This window comes from Saccopteryx leptura, chromosome 1, assembly GCF_036850995.1.
Source record: "Saccopteryx leptura isolate mSacLep1 chromosome 1, mSacLep1_pri_phased_curated, whole genome shotgun sequence".
NCBI classification, from domain to species: Eukaryota; Metazoa; Chordata; class Mammalia; order Chiroptera; family Emballonuridae; genus Saccopteryx; species Saccopteryx leptura.
The window spans coordinates 306098560-306119864 of record NC_089503.1 but is presented as its reverse complement, the minus strand read 5'-3'; the positions used below and the strand labels follow the sequence as shown (position 1 = coordinate 306119864).

Genomic DNA, 21305 nt, shown 5'->3' with positions numbered 1-21305 from the left:
GCCAAACATAAAGCGATGACTATTGTAGAATCCCGCTTTCATGAGGTACCCAGAGTCGTCAAGTTCACAGAGACACACAGTAGAGTGGTGTGTGTGGGAGCCCGGGGGGACGAGGAGTTTGTGTTTGATGGGTACAGAGCTTTTCCTGGGGACAGTGAAAAAGTTCTGAAGATGGATAGTGGTGATGGTTGCACAACAGTGTGAATGTACCTAATGCACTGAGCTGAACACAGAAAAAAATGGCTGAAATAATACATTTTATATTGTGTGTATCTTATCACAACGAAAACAAACTTTGAAAAACTCAAGAGAACACCCTGCGTCAGGGCCTTTGCTCTGGCTGTTCTTTCCACCTGCAGCCCTCTTCCCCAGGTTCCCACATGGCTCATAGCCTTACTGTGTTGAGGTTCTCTGCACAGATGTCACCCCCTCAGAGATGCTTGGCTACCCTCTCTGAAGTGGCACCCCCGTGCACACCTTTTAATCATGCTCATTCACTTCACCTGCCTCCTTGATCGTCGCAGCATGCAGCACCTTGAGAGCTAAGCCGCTGGGCTTTCCCGAGTATCCAGTGCTGAGCAAAGCTGCCATAGAGCAGCAGGGCTCCCTGTCTGGAGGCCAAGCCTGGCTGTGTGTCCAGAGGCCCCGGCAGGAGGAAGTGGCAGGTCCTCATCCGGGGGTGCAGGGCTGTCCCCTGGATGTGCGGATTGGGTTAAATGGAGGGAAAGTGGGACACAGAGGGACGTCTGGGGGCAGTTCTGGGAAGAGAAGGTCCATGCTAAGGGTAGCAGTGGGTTGGAAAGGGAAGGGGGATGTTTATTTTAGTTTTTCATCCCAGCAACCCTGCAAATGGTTTTAGACTTTTAAAATGAAAATAAAAAGTGTGTTAAGTCAGGTTAGAGCATTTTAATTTCTCAGAGCTTTGATGGGTAAGATGTTCCTGTTATCACATTATAAAATTCAGTTTTCAATTTGGAAAAGGAATCTATAGAAATTAGATGACACTGGGCCTGTGCGAGCTCCTTCGGCATCTGCCCTCACCATACTCAGCAGGGTCCAGCTCTAGCCTCCTCTCACCCCAAACAGCTCTTCCTCCTGGACCCCCAGCCACTGTCACTTCACCTCCTACTGCCGGATAGTGGACATGACTTCCACATCCCAGTTTCCAAGCCTTTGAATCTAGGATACATCTGAAGAAATATGGGGAGACTTTCATATTTGCTTGCTTAATCCTATAAGCACACCTTTCTGAACGTTCAGCAGAATGATGTTTAAACAAGTGGAGTCCAGCTCAGCAGTGAGGAGAGGTAGGGGTCAAGGGGACAGTAACCAGCATTCTTCTCTGTGCGGCTATGCTGTGGTTTTAAAGTCTGAGCTTTTGCCTGTTCTGTTGCAGGTAGCAAAATTTATTTCTAGGTCCCACAACCTTATAAGAGCTCTGGAGATGATGAGAAATGAGGCTGTGGAGGTCCCACTGTTCTCTAGTCCTTTTTCCCCCTCCTCCCTTCCTCCCTCCTTTTCCCCCTCCTCCCCTATCCTCCCTCACCCTCCCCATCTCCCATCCCCCTTTTCTTTCCCCGCTTTATTCTCTTCCTCCTCTCTTTCCCTCCTCCTTCCCTTCTCTTCTCCTGCCCCTCCCACTCCTGCTGCCCCTTCCTCCTCCTCCTCCTCTCCTTTCATAAACACCCTTCTCAGGACATTATATAACATGCCCTCCCTGCCTTGGCGTTTCCCCAGCTGAGGGAGAAGGCCAGTGGAGCTGTTACTTTGATTTTCAGGTGCTGCGGTTTCCTGTGTGGGTGCAGCTGTCTCAGAGCCTGAGCAGGAAGGGGTGATCCTCAGGACAGGGTTGGGGCATGCCTCGGTCCTCCTGCAGCCACTCACCAGCACCTCACCTTGACCCCTAACAAATATACATTTATGCTTCAGAGAACAGAACTTGACTATAAAATCTTCCTTAAAAATCAGAATGATGTACTTCTGGCCAAGATGGCATATAGGTAAACTCAGTAGTCACACCTCCCACAACCACATCAGAATTATGGCTAAACTACAGAGCGACCATCATTCAGAACCGCCTGAGAGCTGACTGAATGGAAGGCCTACAGCTAGGGATTAAAAGAAGAAGCCACATGGAGACTGGTAGGAGAGGTGGAGACACTGAGCAGGCTGGTCCCACACCCACGTGTGGTGGTTTAACCTCGGGAGGTATACCTCGGCTGCAGAGGTGTGAGGGGTCCCAGCCCAGGGGTCCAGCGCCAGGAAGAGAAGTTCCCCACAGTTTCTGGCTGTAAAAACCAGCGAGGATGGAGGCTGAGTGAGAAGGCAGGCTGCTGGAGTCCCAGGCAGTTCTGCTTGAAGGGCCCATGCCTGGACTTATTTGGACTCACTCCCCCTGAGCTCCAGCACTGGGGCAGCGGCTTGAAAGGAACCAGGGACATATAGGGAGAGAGAAACTGGTTTGTCAAGCATCAGGGCAAAAGGTGGGGGGCAGCATTCTGCCAGACAGAAGTCCTGGCAGAGACTATTGGTTCTTTTCTGAGGCTCCCCACCCCTCACCCCTACCACAGAACCAGCAAGTGGGCACCATATCTGAGTCTCCATCATCCTGACTCACACTGTTTGCCCTGCCCTCACACTGATTCCCTGAGATCCTGCCCTACCCAACTTGTAGGCCCACCCAAGCTGGGGCTTTTCCATACAAATGGCCTCTCTTGCATCATGTTTGGGACTTTCCTAAAATCTCTCAAACAAGCAGCATCTGGCCTCTGTGTACGTGTACCCCATACCTCTTGCTAAGTGGCCCCACGCCTGGCACTAGCAACAGCCAGCCTTGGTTCATAGCTTGGCCTCCTCTGGGCACCTCCAAGCCCAGCACAAGTAGCAGCCATCTGCGCATTGCTCTGTAGCTCGTGCCAGGTGGCCTCAGACAGGGCACAGGGAGTGGCTGACCTTGCACCTCCCAGGAGGTCCCAGAGCCAGTGCCCCTGGTGGATAGCTCCAGACCACAGCGAATTATTAATACAATGCTCCCACTTCCACAAGTGACCCCCTCAAGGGGTGGACTTGATGAGCACCAAATCCTAACTAAGCAAGTCCTGCTCTGTGGGGTTGACTCCTGCACAGCCACTGGTCCTCAAAGTTGATTGGCCTGGGGGACAGTCCCTCCCAGTGATGCCAACAACAATCAAAGCTCAGCTACAACAGGACAGTGCACACAGCCTGCACCGGGGCACACCTACAGTGCCCAACTCAGGTGACTGGGAGGCTGTGCCACTGGGCCCTATAGGACACCTACTGCACAAGGCCACTCTCTCAAGCCTGGGAGACATAGAAGCTCTATCTGATACATAGAAACAAACACAGGGAAGCAGCCAGAATGTGGAGACAAAGGAATGTTTTCTAAATGAAAGAATAGGAGAAATCTCCAGAAAAAGAACAAAGCAAAATAGAGGCAAGTAATCTATCAGATACAGAGTTCAAAACCCTGGTTATAAGAATGCTCAAAGAACTTAGAACTTCAACAAAAAAATAATAAGCATAAAAAAGAACATAGAGGCCCTGGCCGGTTGGCTCAGCGATAGAGCGTCGGCCTGGCGTGTGGGGGACCCGGGTTTGATTCCTGGCCAGGGCACATAGGAGAAGTGCCCATTTGCTTCTCCACCCTCCCCTCCTTCCTCTCTGTCTCTCTCTTCCCCTCCTGCAGCCAAGGCTCCATTGGAGCAAAGATGGCCTTGGCCTCTGCCCCAGGCCCTAGAGTGGCTCTGGTCGCGACAGAGCGATGCCCCGGAGGGGCAGAGCATCACCCCCTGGTGGGCAGAGCTTTGCCCCTGGTGGGCGTGCCGAGTGGATCCCGGTCGGGTGCATGCGGGAGTCTGTCTGACTGTCTCTCCCCATTTCCAGCTTCAGAAAAATACAAAAAAAAAAAAAAAAGAACAAGAACCAAATCAGTGATTTGGAATATAAGGAAAATAAGGAACCCCCAAACACCAAATTAGAAAAGGAAAAGAAGAAAAAGAATACAAAAAAAAAAGAATAGTATAAGGAGCCTCTGGGACAACTTCAAGAGTACCAACATTCACATCATGGGGATGCCAGAAGGAGAAGAGAGAGAGCAAGGAATTGAAAACCTATTTGAAAAAAAAAATGACAGAAAACTTCCCTGAATGGGTGAAGGAAATAGACATACAAGTCCAGGAAGCACAGAGAGTCCCAAACAAGATGAACCCAAAGAGGCCCACAATAAGACACATCAGATTGAAAATGCAAAAGGTTAAACACAAAGAATCTTAAAAGCAGCAAGAAAAAAATAGTCGGCTACCTAAAAGGGAGCTTTCATAAGACTGTCAGCTGATTTCTCAACAGAAACTTTGCAGGCCAGAAGGGAGTGGCAAGAAATATTCAAAGTAATGAAAAGCATGGACCTACGTTACAACCAAGATTAATCTACCCAGTAAAGTTATCACTTAGAATTGAAGGACAGAAGGCCCTGGCCGGTTGGCTCAGCGGTAGAGCGTCGGCCTGGCGTGCGGGGGACCCGGGTTCGATTCCCGGCCAGGGCACATAGGAGAGGCGCCCATTTGCTTCTCCACCCCCCCCTTCCTCTCTGTCTCTCTCTTCCCCTCCCGCAGCCAAGGCTCCATTGGAGCAAAGATGGCCCGGGCACTGGAGATGACTCCTTGGCCTCTGCCCCAGGTGCTAGAGTGGCTCTGGTCGCGGCAGAGCGACGCCCTGGAGGGGCAGAGCATCGCCCCCTGGTGGGCAGAGTGTTGCTCCTGGTGGGCGTGCCGGGTGGATCCCGGTCGGGCACATGTGGGAGTCTGTCTGTCTCTCCCCGTTTCCAGCTTCAGAAAAATACAAAAAAAAAAAAAAAAAAAGAATTGAAGGACAGAAGGACAGAGAAAGAGCTCCCCAGATGAGCAAGCTAAAGGAGTTCATCGCCACCAAACCAGTATTACATGAGGCCTGACCTGTGGTGGCACAGTGGATAAGCGTCGACTTGGAACCCTGAGGTCACCGATTCAAAACCCTGAGCTTGTCTGGTCAAAGTATCATACATATGGGAGTTGATGCTTCCTGTTTCTCCCCCACCCCATTATTCTCTCTCTCTCTCTCTATCTCTATCTCACTCTCTCTCTAAAAATGAATAAATTTAAAAAAACAGTATTACATGAAATCTTAAAGGGTCTTTAAGAAGAAGAAAATAAATATAAAAATTATGAACAATAAAATGGCAATAAACACACATCTATCAATAATTGAATCTAAAAAAAACAAAATTAATGAACTAGCAAAACAGAAATTCATAGACAAAGAGGACATCTTGATGGTTTCTGGATGGGAGAGGGGTGGGAGGGATGGGTGAACACGGTGAAGGGATTAAGAAATACAAACTGATTGTCACAGAATAGTCATGGGGATGTTGCGTAAAGCATAGGGAGAACTATATGTATGGTGTCAGGTGGGTACAGGACTCATCAGGGTGATCACTTAGTAAGTAATGTCTAATCTGAGGTGTACACCTGAAACTAATATAATGCTCTATGCCAACTATAACTGAAAAATAAAAAATGATTTAAAAAAGATGACAGTTTAATCATAAGTGATTCTAATAAAGAAAGAAATTCCTGGAGAAGCTATTGTGAGGGCAAAAGCAGCTGTCCAATCAAATACTGCAGATAAAAAAGCTGGACGTAAAACCAGGTATGAAGGGTGACTGACAGAACCTACAAGAATAGCTTCAGAAGCTAGATATCTGCTATTTGAGACCTTCAGAATATGCCAGTAATCATTGTTTTTAAAAAGGCTTTTTAGTTATGTATAGAGCAGGTGTGGTCTTGCTGCTAGAGTGGATGAGGAAACATTAACAGATAATAAAAGGTAGAATATATTAGCTCCTCTTATTTCTGTCTTCTTGGTCAAGAAGAATTACTTCACTTTGGAAAGTCAAGAAGCATTAAGAGCAGGAAACTGAAGTGCAGAATATGTAAGGGAAGTATAGAAAAGAGCCTTACTACTATAAATGAGTGTAAGTTCTCCCCTCTGATGAACTTTATCTCTATGCAATCAGAGAACTTGCTTAAATGATTGCTGAACTTCTGTTTGTAATCTTTGGATCATCTGGGAGTTAGCTGATGTAGATTCTGGGAAAAATCTAAACCAGATTATTAAAAGGATGGTTTGTACACACAAAAGGAAGTGGTGGTCTCTGGGAATTAGCATGAATTTACTAAAAACTCCTTTCCTTTATAGAGTTACTAGATAGGTGGACCAGAGACATGCTATAGTATTTCCATATAACTTTTGGAATCAACTTGTAGGGTTCTTCAAAAGAGCTGCATGAAATTTTGTTTGAGATTCTGTCGAAACAATCAATTTGTAGCGAGCTGGTATATGAACATTAATAAGTGTTCTAGTGCATGAATGTGGCATCTTCATTTATTTAGGTTTTATCAGTTCGATCTTAACAATATTGTAACTTTCAGAGTGTCTTACACCTCTTTTGTTAAATTTATCTCTGTTTCGTGTTTATTTTTTTTAATGTAAAGAGTATTGTTTTAAAAGTTTTATTTTTTCTTGTTTGTTGCTAATAATAGAAATACAACATATTTTTGTATGGTGAAAAAAAAAAAAAACCAGAATGATGCATTTACGGCTGCCTTTTCTCAAACTTGACTCTCTGACTTCTTACCTTGCCAAATGTGATGATGATGATGGTGATTGATGTTCGTGAGCTTCATTGATGATGGTGAAAATGATGATGTTGGTGATGAAGATGGTGATGATGCTAACATCTCATCTGATGTGGAATAAAATCTTTACCATGTACCATCCACCACCCCTTCTCTGGCCTCTTCTCCTTCCTCTCGCCCCCTCACTAGCCCTGGTCCAGCCATGCCAGCTATCTTGCTGTTTCTTCCACTCTGACCATATGCTTTAGCCCCAGGGCCTTTGCTCTGTCTGTCCAGAAAGCCCTCCCCCCTTATCTGTATGGATTTCTCCGTTCATTTATTTTCATCGCCGATCAAGTGCTGCCTTCCCCTGACCCCCTTAGTTGACATAACCCTCACTTTCAGGCACTCTGTCCTCTTATGGATCTATGTTTCCTCTCTTGACATCATTTATTGTTAATGGTCCATCTCCCCCGATAAATACAAGTTCCATGAGAATAGGGTTTCTGTCGTTTTCATAGCTGTGTCATCAGTCCCTATCCTTGTCATAGAAGCTGCTCAGTACTCATTAAGTAAATGAATTAATGGATGGATGCAGAGTTGTGCAGACCTGAGTTCAAGTTCTAGCTCTCTTGCTCAGTAGCTTTGTGATCTTGGCCAAGTCATTGGCTCTATCTGCTACTCACTTTTGCCATTGGCCAGTGAACATGCTAAAACCTGCGTTCATATTAACAGGTTATTGTGCTGATCAGATTAAATAACATAACCATGATAACTAAAACCAAGGGCACACTTATTTCACTTTGTACCTTTCTAAGGGCTTTTCAATGGATTCGTTCCTTGAAATGCTCACAACCGCTCCAGGGAGACACCATTCCTAGCCGCATTTTACAAACAAGGACTGAGACATAGACGGGCTAACCAACTTGCCCAAGTCATCCAGCAAGTAAGGGGTAGAGCTCAGACACAAACTCATGTGGTCTGATTCTAGAAACCACTGTGTTATACAAAACACTTTGTAAAACTGTGAATCACTGTTGTTGACTTTTTTTTATAATATAGTGATCACCTAATTTTGGATGTTCTATTATTGGAACGTTTAGGAATGTAGGTTTTATCATTTTATTTTTCCTGTGTTTTATATCTATGTCTTTCCCTGCCTGCTACATGCATGTGCGTGCGTGCATGCATACACACACACACACACACACACACACACACACACACACACACGATACTGTGATTTTGATGAGCAGAACGTATCAGTCGCCTGGGCATTGGGGATGGGCGGTTCTTCCAGGCAGCACAGCCTGACCCAATGGCCTGGGCCTTCACTGAGAGGCCCGGTGTGGCTCCTGAGAAAGAGCTCGTCTGGAATGGGCCACTCAGTGAGTCTGCAGACTCTCAAAGCCTCTTTTGTCTGCAAGGTGAGTCTGAACTGGAGGAAAAGCCCTCCGCCCCAAGCTGGCAGCCAAGGAGGTCATTGAGCCCACAGGGCCCTTGGAGCTAAGCACACAGCCTGTGCCGGGAAACCTACAGGAAGCAGTTCTTGCTGACTGCAGGCCGTGGGCCACCTGCCAAGTGCTTGCCAGCAGCGGGGCCTTTGGACGAGGCACAGTGGTGAAGGAGGGGCAGGGGTCTGTGGGCTTCGCTGACAGATGCTGCACATTGACGTGGAGACGACATGGGAAGGTATAAACATGAGGGCGGCCACAGGCGCAAATGAAGCCAGAGGCTGCCAGGTGGCCCTTTAACTGACCCATCTCTGTGCATTGGAACACGACTCACCTCAAATAAGCTACCTGTTGCAATATGAAGGGTGTTGGCCTGGGTTTGGGTCCAACCTGACGTCATTACCAGGGAGTAATTTTGGACAAAGTTACTCTGCCTTTCCGGGCCTCAGCTCTGACATCTGCAAAGTAGGCATCGTTCGTTCATTCAGTGATATTACCGAGCACCTGTGTTGTACGCCTGGCACTGGTTTAGGTGCTGGGATGGACTGTGAACGAAACAGAAAAAATCCCTGCTCCCTGGTGCTTCCATTCCAACGAGAGATGGACAACTGTTTAATTCGGAGGGATCTAAATATGTATTTACGTCAGGCGGGGATGAGGACCATGGGGGAAGATTAAACAAGGGAATGGGGCAAGTACATTAGGTGCTTTGCAGGGAGGCGCCTTTGGGGGCGCCATGGAGCAGAAGTGTGCGTGGCAAGTGGGAGCTGGCCATGCTGCCAGCTCCAGGAAGGGCCTAGAGGCTGGGGGCTGGAGGCTGGAGCCCCTTCAGTGTGTTTCACAACGGACAGGAGGCCGGGGCGACAACGCAGAGTGAGTCAGAATTGTTAAATGAGTCTTTCAGACTCCGAGACTGTGAAAGAACTTCTTAATACGTGAAGAAAATCACAGTGCATACAGAATGCTGATTTTTTTTTTCTTAAAGGAATTTGTTGCTGACACAGTTTCCTCCCCAAGAGTAAAAACATAATCTGTTAGGGATTAGGCTGGAATGTTGATGATAACTTTCTAGAAGACTCAGGAATGCACTAATCCTACCTTGACAATCACCACCACCACCACCCCTGTTCCAGGTTCCTAAGGTGAAAACACAGGAGGAAGTACAGATGGGAATTGAAATACCCTTCAGGTTAGCTGGTCTAGGCCCACCACCCCGATGCCCTAGAGCAGGGCTCTCGGCAAAACCTGCCCTGAATTCCTCTGCTTAGGCTCCGGACCAAAGCACTGCCACCTCATACCCTCCTATAACCAAAATCTCATTTGTGGGTATTGCTTAGTAAATATGTGGCTCCTATTTAAAGAGTTCCAAGGTACAGCAAACACAATTATGGAAATAGAGAGCAGGACATCTGGGCCTTCTGGGAATCAGGGTTTTTGCTGCCAACACATGGAAGAGAGCAAGGCAGTCAGAGACGGATGCTGGGGTTAGCTTCTCTGAGGAGCCGCAAGGCCGGAGGGAGGAGGTTAACAGAAGGGCCACTCTGGTCGGCAGACACTGGGCTGCAGGGAAGCAGAACATGGAAGCCAGAATCACGGGTGGTTTCCTGGCTTGTCAACCCCACAGTGACCCTGTCCGTGTTAAATGCACTGTGATGTCCTGACCTTTGGTTAGCAGTGTCTCTTTATGAGTAAAGAGTAGGGCAGAGTGTCAGAAGTGCCCTAGCATTAGAAACGGGCTGAGGGTACTGGAGGCTGCCCACTTTCTCCTAACAACAACTCAGTGTCTGTCTGTCTGTCTGTCTCTCTCTCTTTTTCTCTTTCTCTTGCAAAATATATGGAATGCTTAAGGCCATGGAAAGGGGCATTCCCTAAGGGCTTATGGGTACAGTTTGGACCAAATAGGTCTTTACTAACTGACAGGAATATCCAGTGTCTTATCAGCCACCCCTGGATTCCAGAGCAGTGTGTCTGCCAGCACCTTGCCGTGTTTCAGGAACTCTGGACAGCATCTCTTTGTGTTGAAATCCTCCTTCAGTCCAGCTTCACAGTCAAGGCTGATAGCTGCTACCTCCCCATTCCCACACATTTTTGGTTTCTTATGTACGCCGGTCAGTCATCCAATTTCAAGTCCCAGTTTCCATTTCTTTCTCATTGATCGGTTGGCCTCATAGTATTTTTCAATTTATTATAATAATGATGACTGCATTTGCCATTTTCCCTTTTGTCATTAACACCATTATCACTGCAAATGTAATTCTTAGCCAGGAGACACGGATATCCCATGCTTTCAGTAACATTGCTTGGCATCCCACACCTGCCGGGAAAGACCCTACGGGACACTGACAGCGGTCCATCTTGTCCCGATTGTGTCTCTGTGCCTGTAAGTGCAGGCATGTGTGTTTTCTATGAACAGGACATGTATTAAATTATAAACAGGTGCTTAATATCTCTGCTCTAAAGGACTGTAGAAGAGATTTTGTTAGTGGATATGATTCCAACCATATCTAGCACTGATAACAGAGCCTGGAACTTAGAAAATGCTGCAGAAATATTTGTGGTTAAATATCTAATCATTCCCCTCGTCTGCAGCCTTTAGTGTTTCCCAGTGGCCTCCCAACGATGTCTACGCCCTAATTTCTGGAATCTGTGAAAATGATATGCAAAAGGGATTTACAAATATGATTATTATTATTATTATGGCTAATTTTCTTTAAATATTTATTTATGTCCCTTTCTCCTTGTTCTGAGAACTTCAGGCACACATATATTAGACTGTTTGATATTGTCCCATAGCTCACCGAGGTGGGGTTTTTTTGTTTGGTTGGTTAGTCGGTTGGTTGGGTGGTTTTTGAGTTTTGTTTTTATTTTTAGTATTTTTGTTCCTGGGATTTATTTTTTATAGTCTATATTTCTTTCTCTCACTGTTAATTCCATACAATGCATTTTTCATTTAAGATATTATATTCTTATCTCTGAAGTTTTCATTTTTCATTTTTAAAATTTTCCATGTTTTTCTTGTCATGTTAATGTTTTTTTTTCTACATCCTTGAGTATGTGGAGCATATTTATAATAGCTGTTTTAATTAGCTTCCTAATTTTTAACATCCATTTTTGCTCTTCCAATCATGCATCTTATTTCTGGGTCTGTTCCTACTAATTGATTTCTCTTAATCGTGGGTCATCTTTTCCTGCTTCACGGCATGCCTGGTAATTTATGATTGGTGTCATAAACTTTACATTGTGAAGCTAACATGTTGGGTGTTGAATCTTGTTGTACACCTTTACGTATTATTGGACTTTGTTCTGGGATGCAGCTCAGTTTCTTGGGATAAACTTGATACCTTCCGGGCATGCCTCTAAACTTATCTTAAGATATATCTTCATAGGGTGATTAAACATCCCACTGTGTCCGGTACTAAGGGGGTTCCCAGGACATGACACTTTCCTTTAAAAACTAGAGCTGAGTTTCTGAGAAGCAGGACTTCCAGTTTTAAAACTGGGAGTGCCCCTAGCAAACTAGGACAAATTGGACATCCTAGAGCTAGAGCGTGCTGTAGTCCAGGGCTCAGTTAGCCCCACTACTAAACCTTGAGGACCTCACTCATGTTACGAGGTCTTTACACTCTAGCTAAGCGAGCATGAACTACTCCCAGCGTGTGTGAGCTCTGGAGAGTGTTGAGTCTGCTGGGTTTGTTTTTCTGATGGTTCTTTCCTTTCGTGCATGCTCGGATCAGCACTCGGAGACTTGCAGATCTCCCTGGAGTCTTTTTCTCCATGAGAGAGCCAGCCTGTTGGCATTCTCCCACGCTACTGTGCTGCATAAAAACTGCCTCCAGGCTGTCTGCCTGAGTAATCACAGGGATAATTTCAGTCATTTCCTTTTCACAGGGGTCATAGTCCTCCCATGCCCATTGTCCACTGAAAACTACTAATTAATAGATATATTGTGTCTGTAGAGTATAAATATAGTCCCTGTTAATTAATTATAGCCATAAGCAGAAGTCCTAACTCTTTATATTATGTACCTCCATATATTTTTATAATTTTATGTTATACATATTTGAAGGGGTGGCTCTTTTTTCTGGTTATACCATTTTTGTATGTTCAGTTTAGTCTTCCAAAGACAGTGAAATATTTGGAAATAATAATGGCAGCTGTTTACAGAGACCTTCCTTCTATGTCTCAGCCCTGTGCTAGGTGTTTCATATACATTATATTGAATCTTTACAAAAACTTTTAAACAGAGGCATTATTGATATTAATATCTCCATTTTGAAGATGTCAAAACTAGGGACCAAACCCATCAGCTAATATATTGTCCAGTTTACCATCGGTTGCAGTCTTTCTGAATATTCCTTTATACACACCACAGAGCTTACTGTGTGTAAGGTTTAGTTACTCTGAAAATTTAAGTGACTCCGATGATAGTGTTTTACAATATAAGTGAATGGCTGGTGTTTTATTTTGTGTGTGTGTGTGTGTGTGTGTGTGTGTGTGTGTGTGAGAGAGAGAGAGAGAGAGAGAGAGAGAGAGAGAGAGAATGTCTATATATAATATTATATATATATATGCATATATGTATGTGTTAGATGAAGGGAATAAAGGAGCCTTACCTAACCACACTGACCTTCTTTGAACCCTGATGCCTTTACATGCAATACTGAAATTGTATTTCATTTCCAAAATTATTGTATTCATTTCCTAGGACTGTCATAACAAATTACCATTAACTTGGTAGCTTCAAACAACATGAATGTATTCTCTCCCAGTTCTGGAGGCTAGAAGTCTGCAATCCAGGTGTAGGCTGTAGGGGAGGGTCCCTCCTGCCTCTTCTAGCTTCTAGTAAGGCCTCGAGTTCCTTGGCTTGTGGCAGTGTAACTCCAGTCTCTGCCCTCATCTCCACATGGCCATGGCCCTCTTTCTTGGGTCTCTCTCTCCGCCCACTTCTTTTATGAGGACTTGTCATTGGTTTTACGGCCCACCTTTGTACAGGATGATCTCATCTTGAGATCCTTAATTGCATCTGCAAGGACACTGTTTCCAGTAAAGATCACCTTACCAGGTATCATCTGTTTGGATGTGGACATATTTGCAGGGAGGATACAATTCAACCCACTACAGTTTCTGTAGGAGCTCTGAAACTCTTCAAAATTAGCTGCTTTTTAAAAAGATTCTATCAGGAGGGCTGTCATGCTCTTAAGGGAGAAGTGGCTTGAATCCCATGTTCATTTCCAGAGTGTTGAAGTTTTTAGAAAGCTAAATACAGATGAACGCCCTTGCTTGGCTACCCCAGCTCTCTGTGCTCGAGGCGGCAGAGGCTTGCTACTGACAACTCAGGCTGTTGCCTCTCATAATTACTCAAAAACCAGGACTAACTATACACACCCAATCTGATCAACAGGAACTTCTCACTTGTATGTCAAGCCCGAGTGTGTCTTCTGTCCAGGGATCTCTCTGTGCAGTAAGATAGCTGCTGGGGCTCTGCCACCTTTGAGGCAAAAATTCTATCGAAGATTCGGACTCACTCCGTTTCTTCCTCTGCTTGGTGCCCAGCGATTCTGCTAACTTCTTTTTCTCCACAAACATAAGCATCAACTTTTTTTCCCTAATGCCTCATTGTAATCTTGCCAATGAAGTATCTTAAACACTGCATTTTTAAGGCTTTAGACTTAATAACTAGGTCATTACCATATTTACTAACCTGGACTCACTACCAGGGCTATTTGCTTTTTGCCTTACTACAGCATAATGAGGTCATTAGAGCAAGAGCCGTGAGCACTCTGGGTTTGCTTTAAGACCATCTGGGGAGATGGCTTGGTCTTTGGTCATAGTTTCTGTTAAATGTTTCCAAGGGGATACATTTAAGTCACCATGAAATGATATTTCCCTTCAATGTAAACTTGTTTTTCTCTTTAAGTCGGTTATTTTTAGGTCCCTAAAATTTCCAGTTGTAATCTACCTAACGCCTTATTCAACTAAACAGCAGAGGCAGTGGCGGGGGTGGGGGTGGGGTGGGGTGGGGGTGGGGGTGGGTCGGCAGCAATTAAAAGCACAGGCTGGAGCCAGACCGCCTGGGTCTAAATCCCAGCTCTGCTTCTTACTTGGTGACCTTGTGCAAATTGTTCATCTCACTCTGCCCCTTTTATTTAATCTGGGCAAGTGTGAGGATTAAATGAATACTGTATATACATGCAAAATGCTTAGCACAGTGTCTGGCACCCCATGAGTGTTTTATATATGGGAGCAATTATCTTTACTCATTAAATCCAAAGAAATAGCCTTTGCTATCTACTGTGTAAAAGGGACAGTTTAGTACTCTGCACTTTCTAGGATGCGGTAACAGGTGGAGTTTTGTCTTCCTGAAATTCATGTAATTTCTAACCCCTAGTACCTTAGAATGTGAGCTTATTTGGAGATAGGATTTTTTTAGGGGTAGTCAAGTTAAAATGAGGTCATGTGGTAGGTTCTAGGCCAGTTCCTTATAAATAAAAGGGGAACTGGATACACAGGCACGTGTTCAGGGAAGACAGTGTGATGAAACATGGGAAGAAGGTGGCCGCCATCTACAAGCCAAGGAGAGAGGCCTGGAACAGTTCCTCACAGCCCTCAGAAAGAACCAACCCGCGGACACCCTGATTTTAGACTTCTAGCCTCCGGAACTGAGAATTGCGCTGTTTAAGCTGACAGGTGGTGGTGCTTTGCTATGGGAAACTAATACAGGTGGTCCTAACACAAAGGGCCATCCCCAGAGGGAGCATATAATCTGCTAGGAGGGATGTATTCCATAGGACTTTGGTTGCAAACAACAGAAATTCATTAAATCTTGCTTAGATAATAAAACAAAGAGAAACTTATAAGGATACAGAGGCAGTGGTGCGATTCAGCTGGTTTGCATCGGTCTGGCAAAACCGATACCTAATTTTTGGTTGAATTCGGTGAAGTGGTTGTTAGAATGGCACTTGTAATCAGGGTTCTCTCTAAGGTGGGCGCCTGGGCTGCTGCCCAATGTGGAAATCACAGATTTATATTCCTTACTCTTTTTCAGCATTCGTCTGTGCAACAGCATATTCATTCTAAGTGCCTGCAGTAATGTTCGTTCCATCCATAGGTGAATAAAACTGCAACTGAGGATGCCAATCAAGAAGCAATATGGCAATATTTTAAATAACAGTTTTATTGTTTTTTGCCAGGTATTATTTAATATATTTTCATTAATATTTTAAAACTTTTTCTTATAATAATTTAGTTTTGTGTACCTTTTATTCTTATTTAAGTATTAAATGCATGAAATAATAAACTGCCTTTTGGTATATCATTTTTTTATAGTTAAAATGGTAATTAGGGCAGAGAACCGGCTGTTAAATTATTTGAATCCCACCACTGTACAGAGGCATCCCATAAAATCCAAGGACAGAATTGTAGCTGGCACATACCATCAAGATACTCCCCAGCTCTTGCATCTGCCCCTCTGTGGTGACTGTAGCTGGTCCCTCCCCCTCCCCCTCAGTTTTTGTGCTTCTGCAATCTAGATGTCAAAAAACGTGGTCCCCAATTGCACTCAGTTTTGTGTATTAAAGATACATCCTCCTTGGAAAAAACTGCACGAATCGCTCAGCAGATCCTAATTCTAATGGAGGGGCATCTTATTCCCACCCTGGGTCAGGTGCCAATGCCATCAAGTATGACCTGGAAAACAATATTTCAGTGCACAGACATGGTGCTCCTGCTGTAACCATGTAGTTGTAGACAGAGTGAGGGGAGGGGCTGTGAGCAAAAAAGGGAACAGATGGCAGGTAACCTGAGGAGGGTGCTGTTAAGAGTGACAAGTGGTCACACAGCTGCAACGCCACACCGCAGGTTGGCACGAAGCTGAAGAAGTCTAGAGAAAATGTTGGGTTGAGTAGCATTTTGCCTATTCTAGTCCCAGAGCTAGAGTTGCTTCTTCTACCTTTAAGCAGGTAGAAATTAGCAGTGGTGAAAAGCATGGGTCTTTGATCAGAGACATGTAGGTTTCAATCCAACTTTACCTTTTATTAACTATGTAACCTTGGACATGTCACAATGCTTCTCTGCACCTCGGCTTCCTCACCTCTCAACAAAGGCAGTAAATAATTTTGCCAACTTCCTAAGTTTCAGGTGAGCTCTAAATGGGTCCTTGGCACATGTAAGTACCCAATGAATGTTTGCAGTTCTTAGTGTCATTAATATCTGCTCAATCCTGCTTTGTTTTGCTTTCTCCTTCAGGCTGAATTCTCAGAGTTGAACCTAGCTGCCTATGTTACTGGGGGCTGTATGGTGGACATGCAGGTCGTGAGAAATGGGACCAAGGTTGTGAGGTAAGGAGGACAGGGATACAGCAGACCTTCCCCTGAGAAAGGTGAGCATGGAATACCTTGCATGGCTAACCCCTTTTAGTGCCCGCGACCCAACTCCTGAGCTACCTGTGCTTTCCCGTGTAGAATGTCTACTGCTAGAGTTTCGGGTGTTGTTGTGATAGAAATGACCAGCGGCACAAATAATATGTGGATGTAAAGTAGGGTGTCCTGCATGAGCCATGGGCTTGGAGAGAAAAACTGTGTTCTATTTCTGGCTTTGTGGCTCTATTTAGTTGCATCCCTTAATCTCTCCTGCCCCCTGATTCTCATCAGCAGCACATGGTAGCATCACTGAAGTAGGAGGTACACACCTGAGAGCATCCTGTTAATTCTAACGTGTGACACTATTGCAAGGGCTTATTAGAATGAAATGCATCCCGCTTCCAGCAGTACAGCTCACTGAATGTTCCGAGAATCCCCTTCCAGGATATCAAACCTAAAAGTACTGGATAAGATATTTCCCAAGAAATCTGTTTATAATGAATGTGTGCTGAACTGGAGGGGAAGTGTAGGAATTCTTGAGAAGCCGGAAATGTCAAGAAAGTAGAAATTCACAGGAGAAATAAATAGTTATGCTGGTATATTTCTATCTAATTGAATACCCAGAGGATGGTGCAGACTTGGTGCAGACTGAGTCTTGTGAGGGTTTGGATGGGCAAGAAATAGGATTCAGATTTGAGAAAGCAGAGAAAACAGAAAGAACTTTGAGGGAAAGGTGGCATTTATTCTAAGCCTTGTCAACTGGTAGACTATGGGTATTCTATGCATTCTAAGAGTAGAAAACAGTCTTTGTGAATTCAGACAGGCAAAAAGAGCATGACTGTGAAATTACAATAATTCAACTAATCCATCTATCATTTACTGAATGCCTACCTTGTGTCAAGAAAAGACATTGCATGGCTTCCTATTTCCATTATTGTTGGATTAGATTATTTGGACTAAATTCAACTGAAAACAACTTAAGAACTGGTTTTAAATAATAATAATAATAATAATCTTCAAAGTCATCAACGGGTTGGCATGACAAAGAATTACTAGGAAGAGAATGATGGGGAAATTGAAACCCAAAGAGATAAGTGAGTACAAAAGCTATGTTCTTCCTGAGAGTATTTGCTTAGTCTGGCAAATTTTAACATTGCTTTTGATAGCCTATCAGGCCAAGGGAGACCGAAATCAACACCCAGAACCACTCAAGGTGGGGAATGTAATTCTAGACCCTCCCCACAATAAGCCGAAACCCAAAGGACTACAACTTTGAGGTGAATGTGAATTACAAGTAGATGAACCCTCACAAGTAATTGCAGCTTGAGTTGCAGTTTTATTGGTCTTCCAGAGAACCTTAAGCATTCAATTCAGTTTATGGTGATCCCAGACATGCCAGAAATAAAAGCAATCTTATGTGGAGGAAGGCACTTTTATTCTAGGCTTCACATAATTATTCAGATGGGGTGTTTTTTTTTTGTACAATAGCTAGCACATAGTCAAAGATAACCAGACACAGACACTATGAGAAGAAACAAAAGCAATAGACAACAGAAAGAAAACCTCATATCTCAGATATTGGAATAATTAGGCATAGATTTATAAAATTAAAGCTACATACTAAGTTGAAAAAATCAGGCTTGAAGATATCTGTAAGGAATAGAAAACTATAAAAGTGACACAACTAACTTTAAAAAAATAGAGCTTCTAGAAGTGAAAAATACAATAATCCAGATCATAGGATGCATTGTGTTTAATAGAATATTAAACACCTTTGAAAAGATGTAAATAAAGTAAAATGTAGAGCTGAAGAAATTATCCCAAATAAAGCAGAGAGAAAACATTGGATTCTAGAAGAGATGGTTAGATCACAGGAGCAGGTCTAACATTGATTCAATCGACCTCAAGCTGGGGAAAGGAGAATAAGCAGAGGCAGTACAATAAGCAAAGATGGCTCGGCATCTTTCAGAAAGATATCACACCACCAAAAACAGGAGCTCATCAGATTTAACCCTTTATGTAGTACGAACATTCAAGTACATCCTTGTGCCTCCTGACCATCCAGAATATGATCGATTTATTTTAAAAATGTGTAAGGCAACATTAAAAAAAGGCAAATGTATGTTCTTCTTGTTTCCGTAAATTAGCTATCAAACAAACATGATTTTAAGTTAATAAAACTGTAACTGTAACTAATTTCATTTTTTGAAAAAAAAACACAAAACTCCCAGGGGTCAGCGAGCATGAAAAAAACTCACTACTCAAAGGGTTAAAGAAGACTAAATAAAAAGAATACCAAGACACAATAGTGTGAGTGCATGTAAGGCCAGTGGCCACCACCATGGCCATGCAGGTTCCCATTGGATTCGGGCAGACGGTGAAGGAATTGTGAAGCCAGAAAATAGTGGGCTAGTGGACGAGCAAACAGGCAGGGAAGACCACTTCCTTTTCTTTCTCAGGGCTCCCAAGCACCTCAGCACTCCCTCTCTCTCTCTGCACTCTCCAGCAAAACAGGCTGGGGGGGGGGGGGGCTTCTCTAGCAAACAATTATAAGTAATGGCCCCTCCCAAGCAGGAAAGCAATCAGCAATTTGCAGTCTGTCATCCTGAGGGCAAGCACTCACAGCCTTCCATAGACTATATACACATGGCGTTGCCCCAATACAAGCAAGCAAACAAAAAACACTTGTTTACCCAATAGTGCAGAAAGATGAAGAAAAAGCAGCCAGGTTTTAAAAGGCAGATTGCTTTGACTGGACTGATAGACTGACAGCCAGCTCCCAGGCAGCAGGGTGGAATGATATCTTTGGGGACCAGAAGAAGACTGCCAACCTGTAATTCCATCCTCGGGGAAACAACTTTTATGAATGAAGGCAAAATAAAAACATTTACAAAGAGAAGACCCTTAGTAAGGAATCTTGTAAAGTATGTGCGTTAGGCAAAGAGAAAACAACCCCAGAATAACCTAAAGCAGCAAAAAGAATGAAGAGTAGAGTTGGTAAATGTTCATAAATGTCCTCAAAATACTAATACTACTACTAATCATGTCTTATGAAGGATTCAAGTACACAACAGTTAGTAGGGATTGGGGGGAAATGAAGGTGATCTGAGGCCCTTTCAGGAAGGAAAGTCAATATATTGATTAAAAACAAGCTATGAAAAGTCAAAGCTGAATCATGTCATTTCTAGGTAATTAACTACTAAAAAGAGAAAAAACAGTGTAGTACTTGACCCTTTGAGTAGTACGAATGTTCATATACGTCCTCGTGCCTCCTGACCATCCAGAGGTTGATCGTATGTGTGTTAAGGCAACATTAAAAAAAGGCAAATATATGTTCTTCTTGTTTCCATAAATTGGTTATGAAACAAACATGATTTTAAGTTAATAAAACTGGAACTGGAACTAATTTTATTTTTCGAAGAAATACTCCCAGGGGTTAGCAAGCATGAAAAAAACTCACTACTCAAAGGATTAAAACGTATAAGAGAGAAAAAAATAATAAAAGGCAAGAAAGGAGAGAGATACCAACATAGAACAGGTGTTATAAATAAAATAAGATGGTAGACTTAAATCCAAATATATCAGCACGCTGATATCATTGTGAATGGCTTGTACAGCAGTACTCATTATTAAAATATTTTCTTTACAAGTTGACAAATAGCTCCTGCCCTGAGCCCTCTGAATGGCTTCCACCACCCTCGCACCACAGATAGGCATGGTCATTGGGCTGCTCTTTCTTCTCCCAGTTCACTGCACTCCTGTCCCCAGTCCACACCCCTGTTCCTCCTATGGTCAGAGGATGCCCAAAATTGTTGGAGAGACACATACTAGGAAGCAGTGGTAGAACCACAGGGAGCAGATACTGGGTCCCCTCTGTCTCTTTATCTGTAAATGCCTGTGAGTCCCCTAGAGCTGCCCTCTCATGGTCACTTGTGAGAACTGCACTCTCCGCAGAGGACCGAGTTGTTAAATCTTGATTATATCACCAGTATACATCAGTAATTACATTAAATGTAAATGGTTAAATGCTCTAATTTACAGAGCATCTGCAGCAAGATCAGAGTAGATTTTTTTAAATTTATTTATTTATTCTTTTTTTTTTTTTTTTTTTTTAGAGAGGAGAGAGAGAGACAGAGAGAGAGAAGGGGGGGAGGAGCTGGAAGCATCAACTCCCATATGTGCCTTGACCAGGCCAGCCCAGGGTTTCGAACCGGCGACCTCAGCATTTCCAGGTCGACGCTTTATCCACTGCACCACCACAGGTCAGCAGAGTAGATTTTTTAAAAATCAGAGTAGATTTAAAAAAATCCAACTGTATTCCATTCAAGAGATTCAGCTAAAACATAAGAATATAGAAATTTTAAAAGTTAAAGAACTGAAAAATTGACCTAGCACATAACTAACTACTGGGCAAAAGAGAGCTAGTCAGTGTCGCTGTATTAACATAAGGGGAAAGGTAGATTTCCAGATGAAAAGCATTACTAGGGAAAAGAAAGAAATCCATTATGATAAAGGATTCATTTACCCAGAAGAGATCATTTTAAATTTATAAGCACCAAATAAAAATACCATGAAATATACTTTAAAAATTGGCAAAACTACAATGAGAAATAGCCCACCATCATGGGAGGTTTTGAGAATGGTGCTACATCCACACGTTGATTTATTTCTCACCGTGGCCTCACTTTGCACATAAGAACTATAAAAACACCTAAAATGGAAAATGTAGGTATTCGTATATGTTCCCATCTTGGATTATTTGTGTTTATGTCCTGCTTCCCTTTCTGGGAAAGGGATTGAATTGTCTTCTTTTATAATGTATG

At 43.6% G+C, this 21305-nt stretch overlaps 1 protein-coding gene across 2 annotated transcripts in view; it reads left to right on the top strand.

Annotated features, from left to right (window-relative positions):
• The window catches only part of SYN3 (synapsin III), a 445360-nt gene that overhangs the window by 74217 nt on the left and 349838 nt on the right, over nucleotides 1-21305 (top strand). For both annotated transcript variants that reach the window (XM_066358238.1, XM_066358237.1), the window contains exon 4: nucleotides 16370-16461. In XM_066358238.1, the coding sequence (XP_066214335.1) occupies nucleotides 16370-16461 (92 nt within the window). The remainder of the gene's footprint in view (nucleotides 1-16369; nucleotides 16462-21305) is intronic.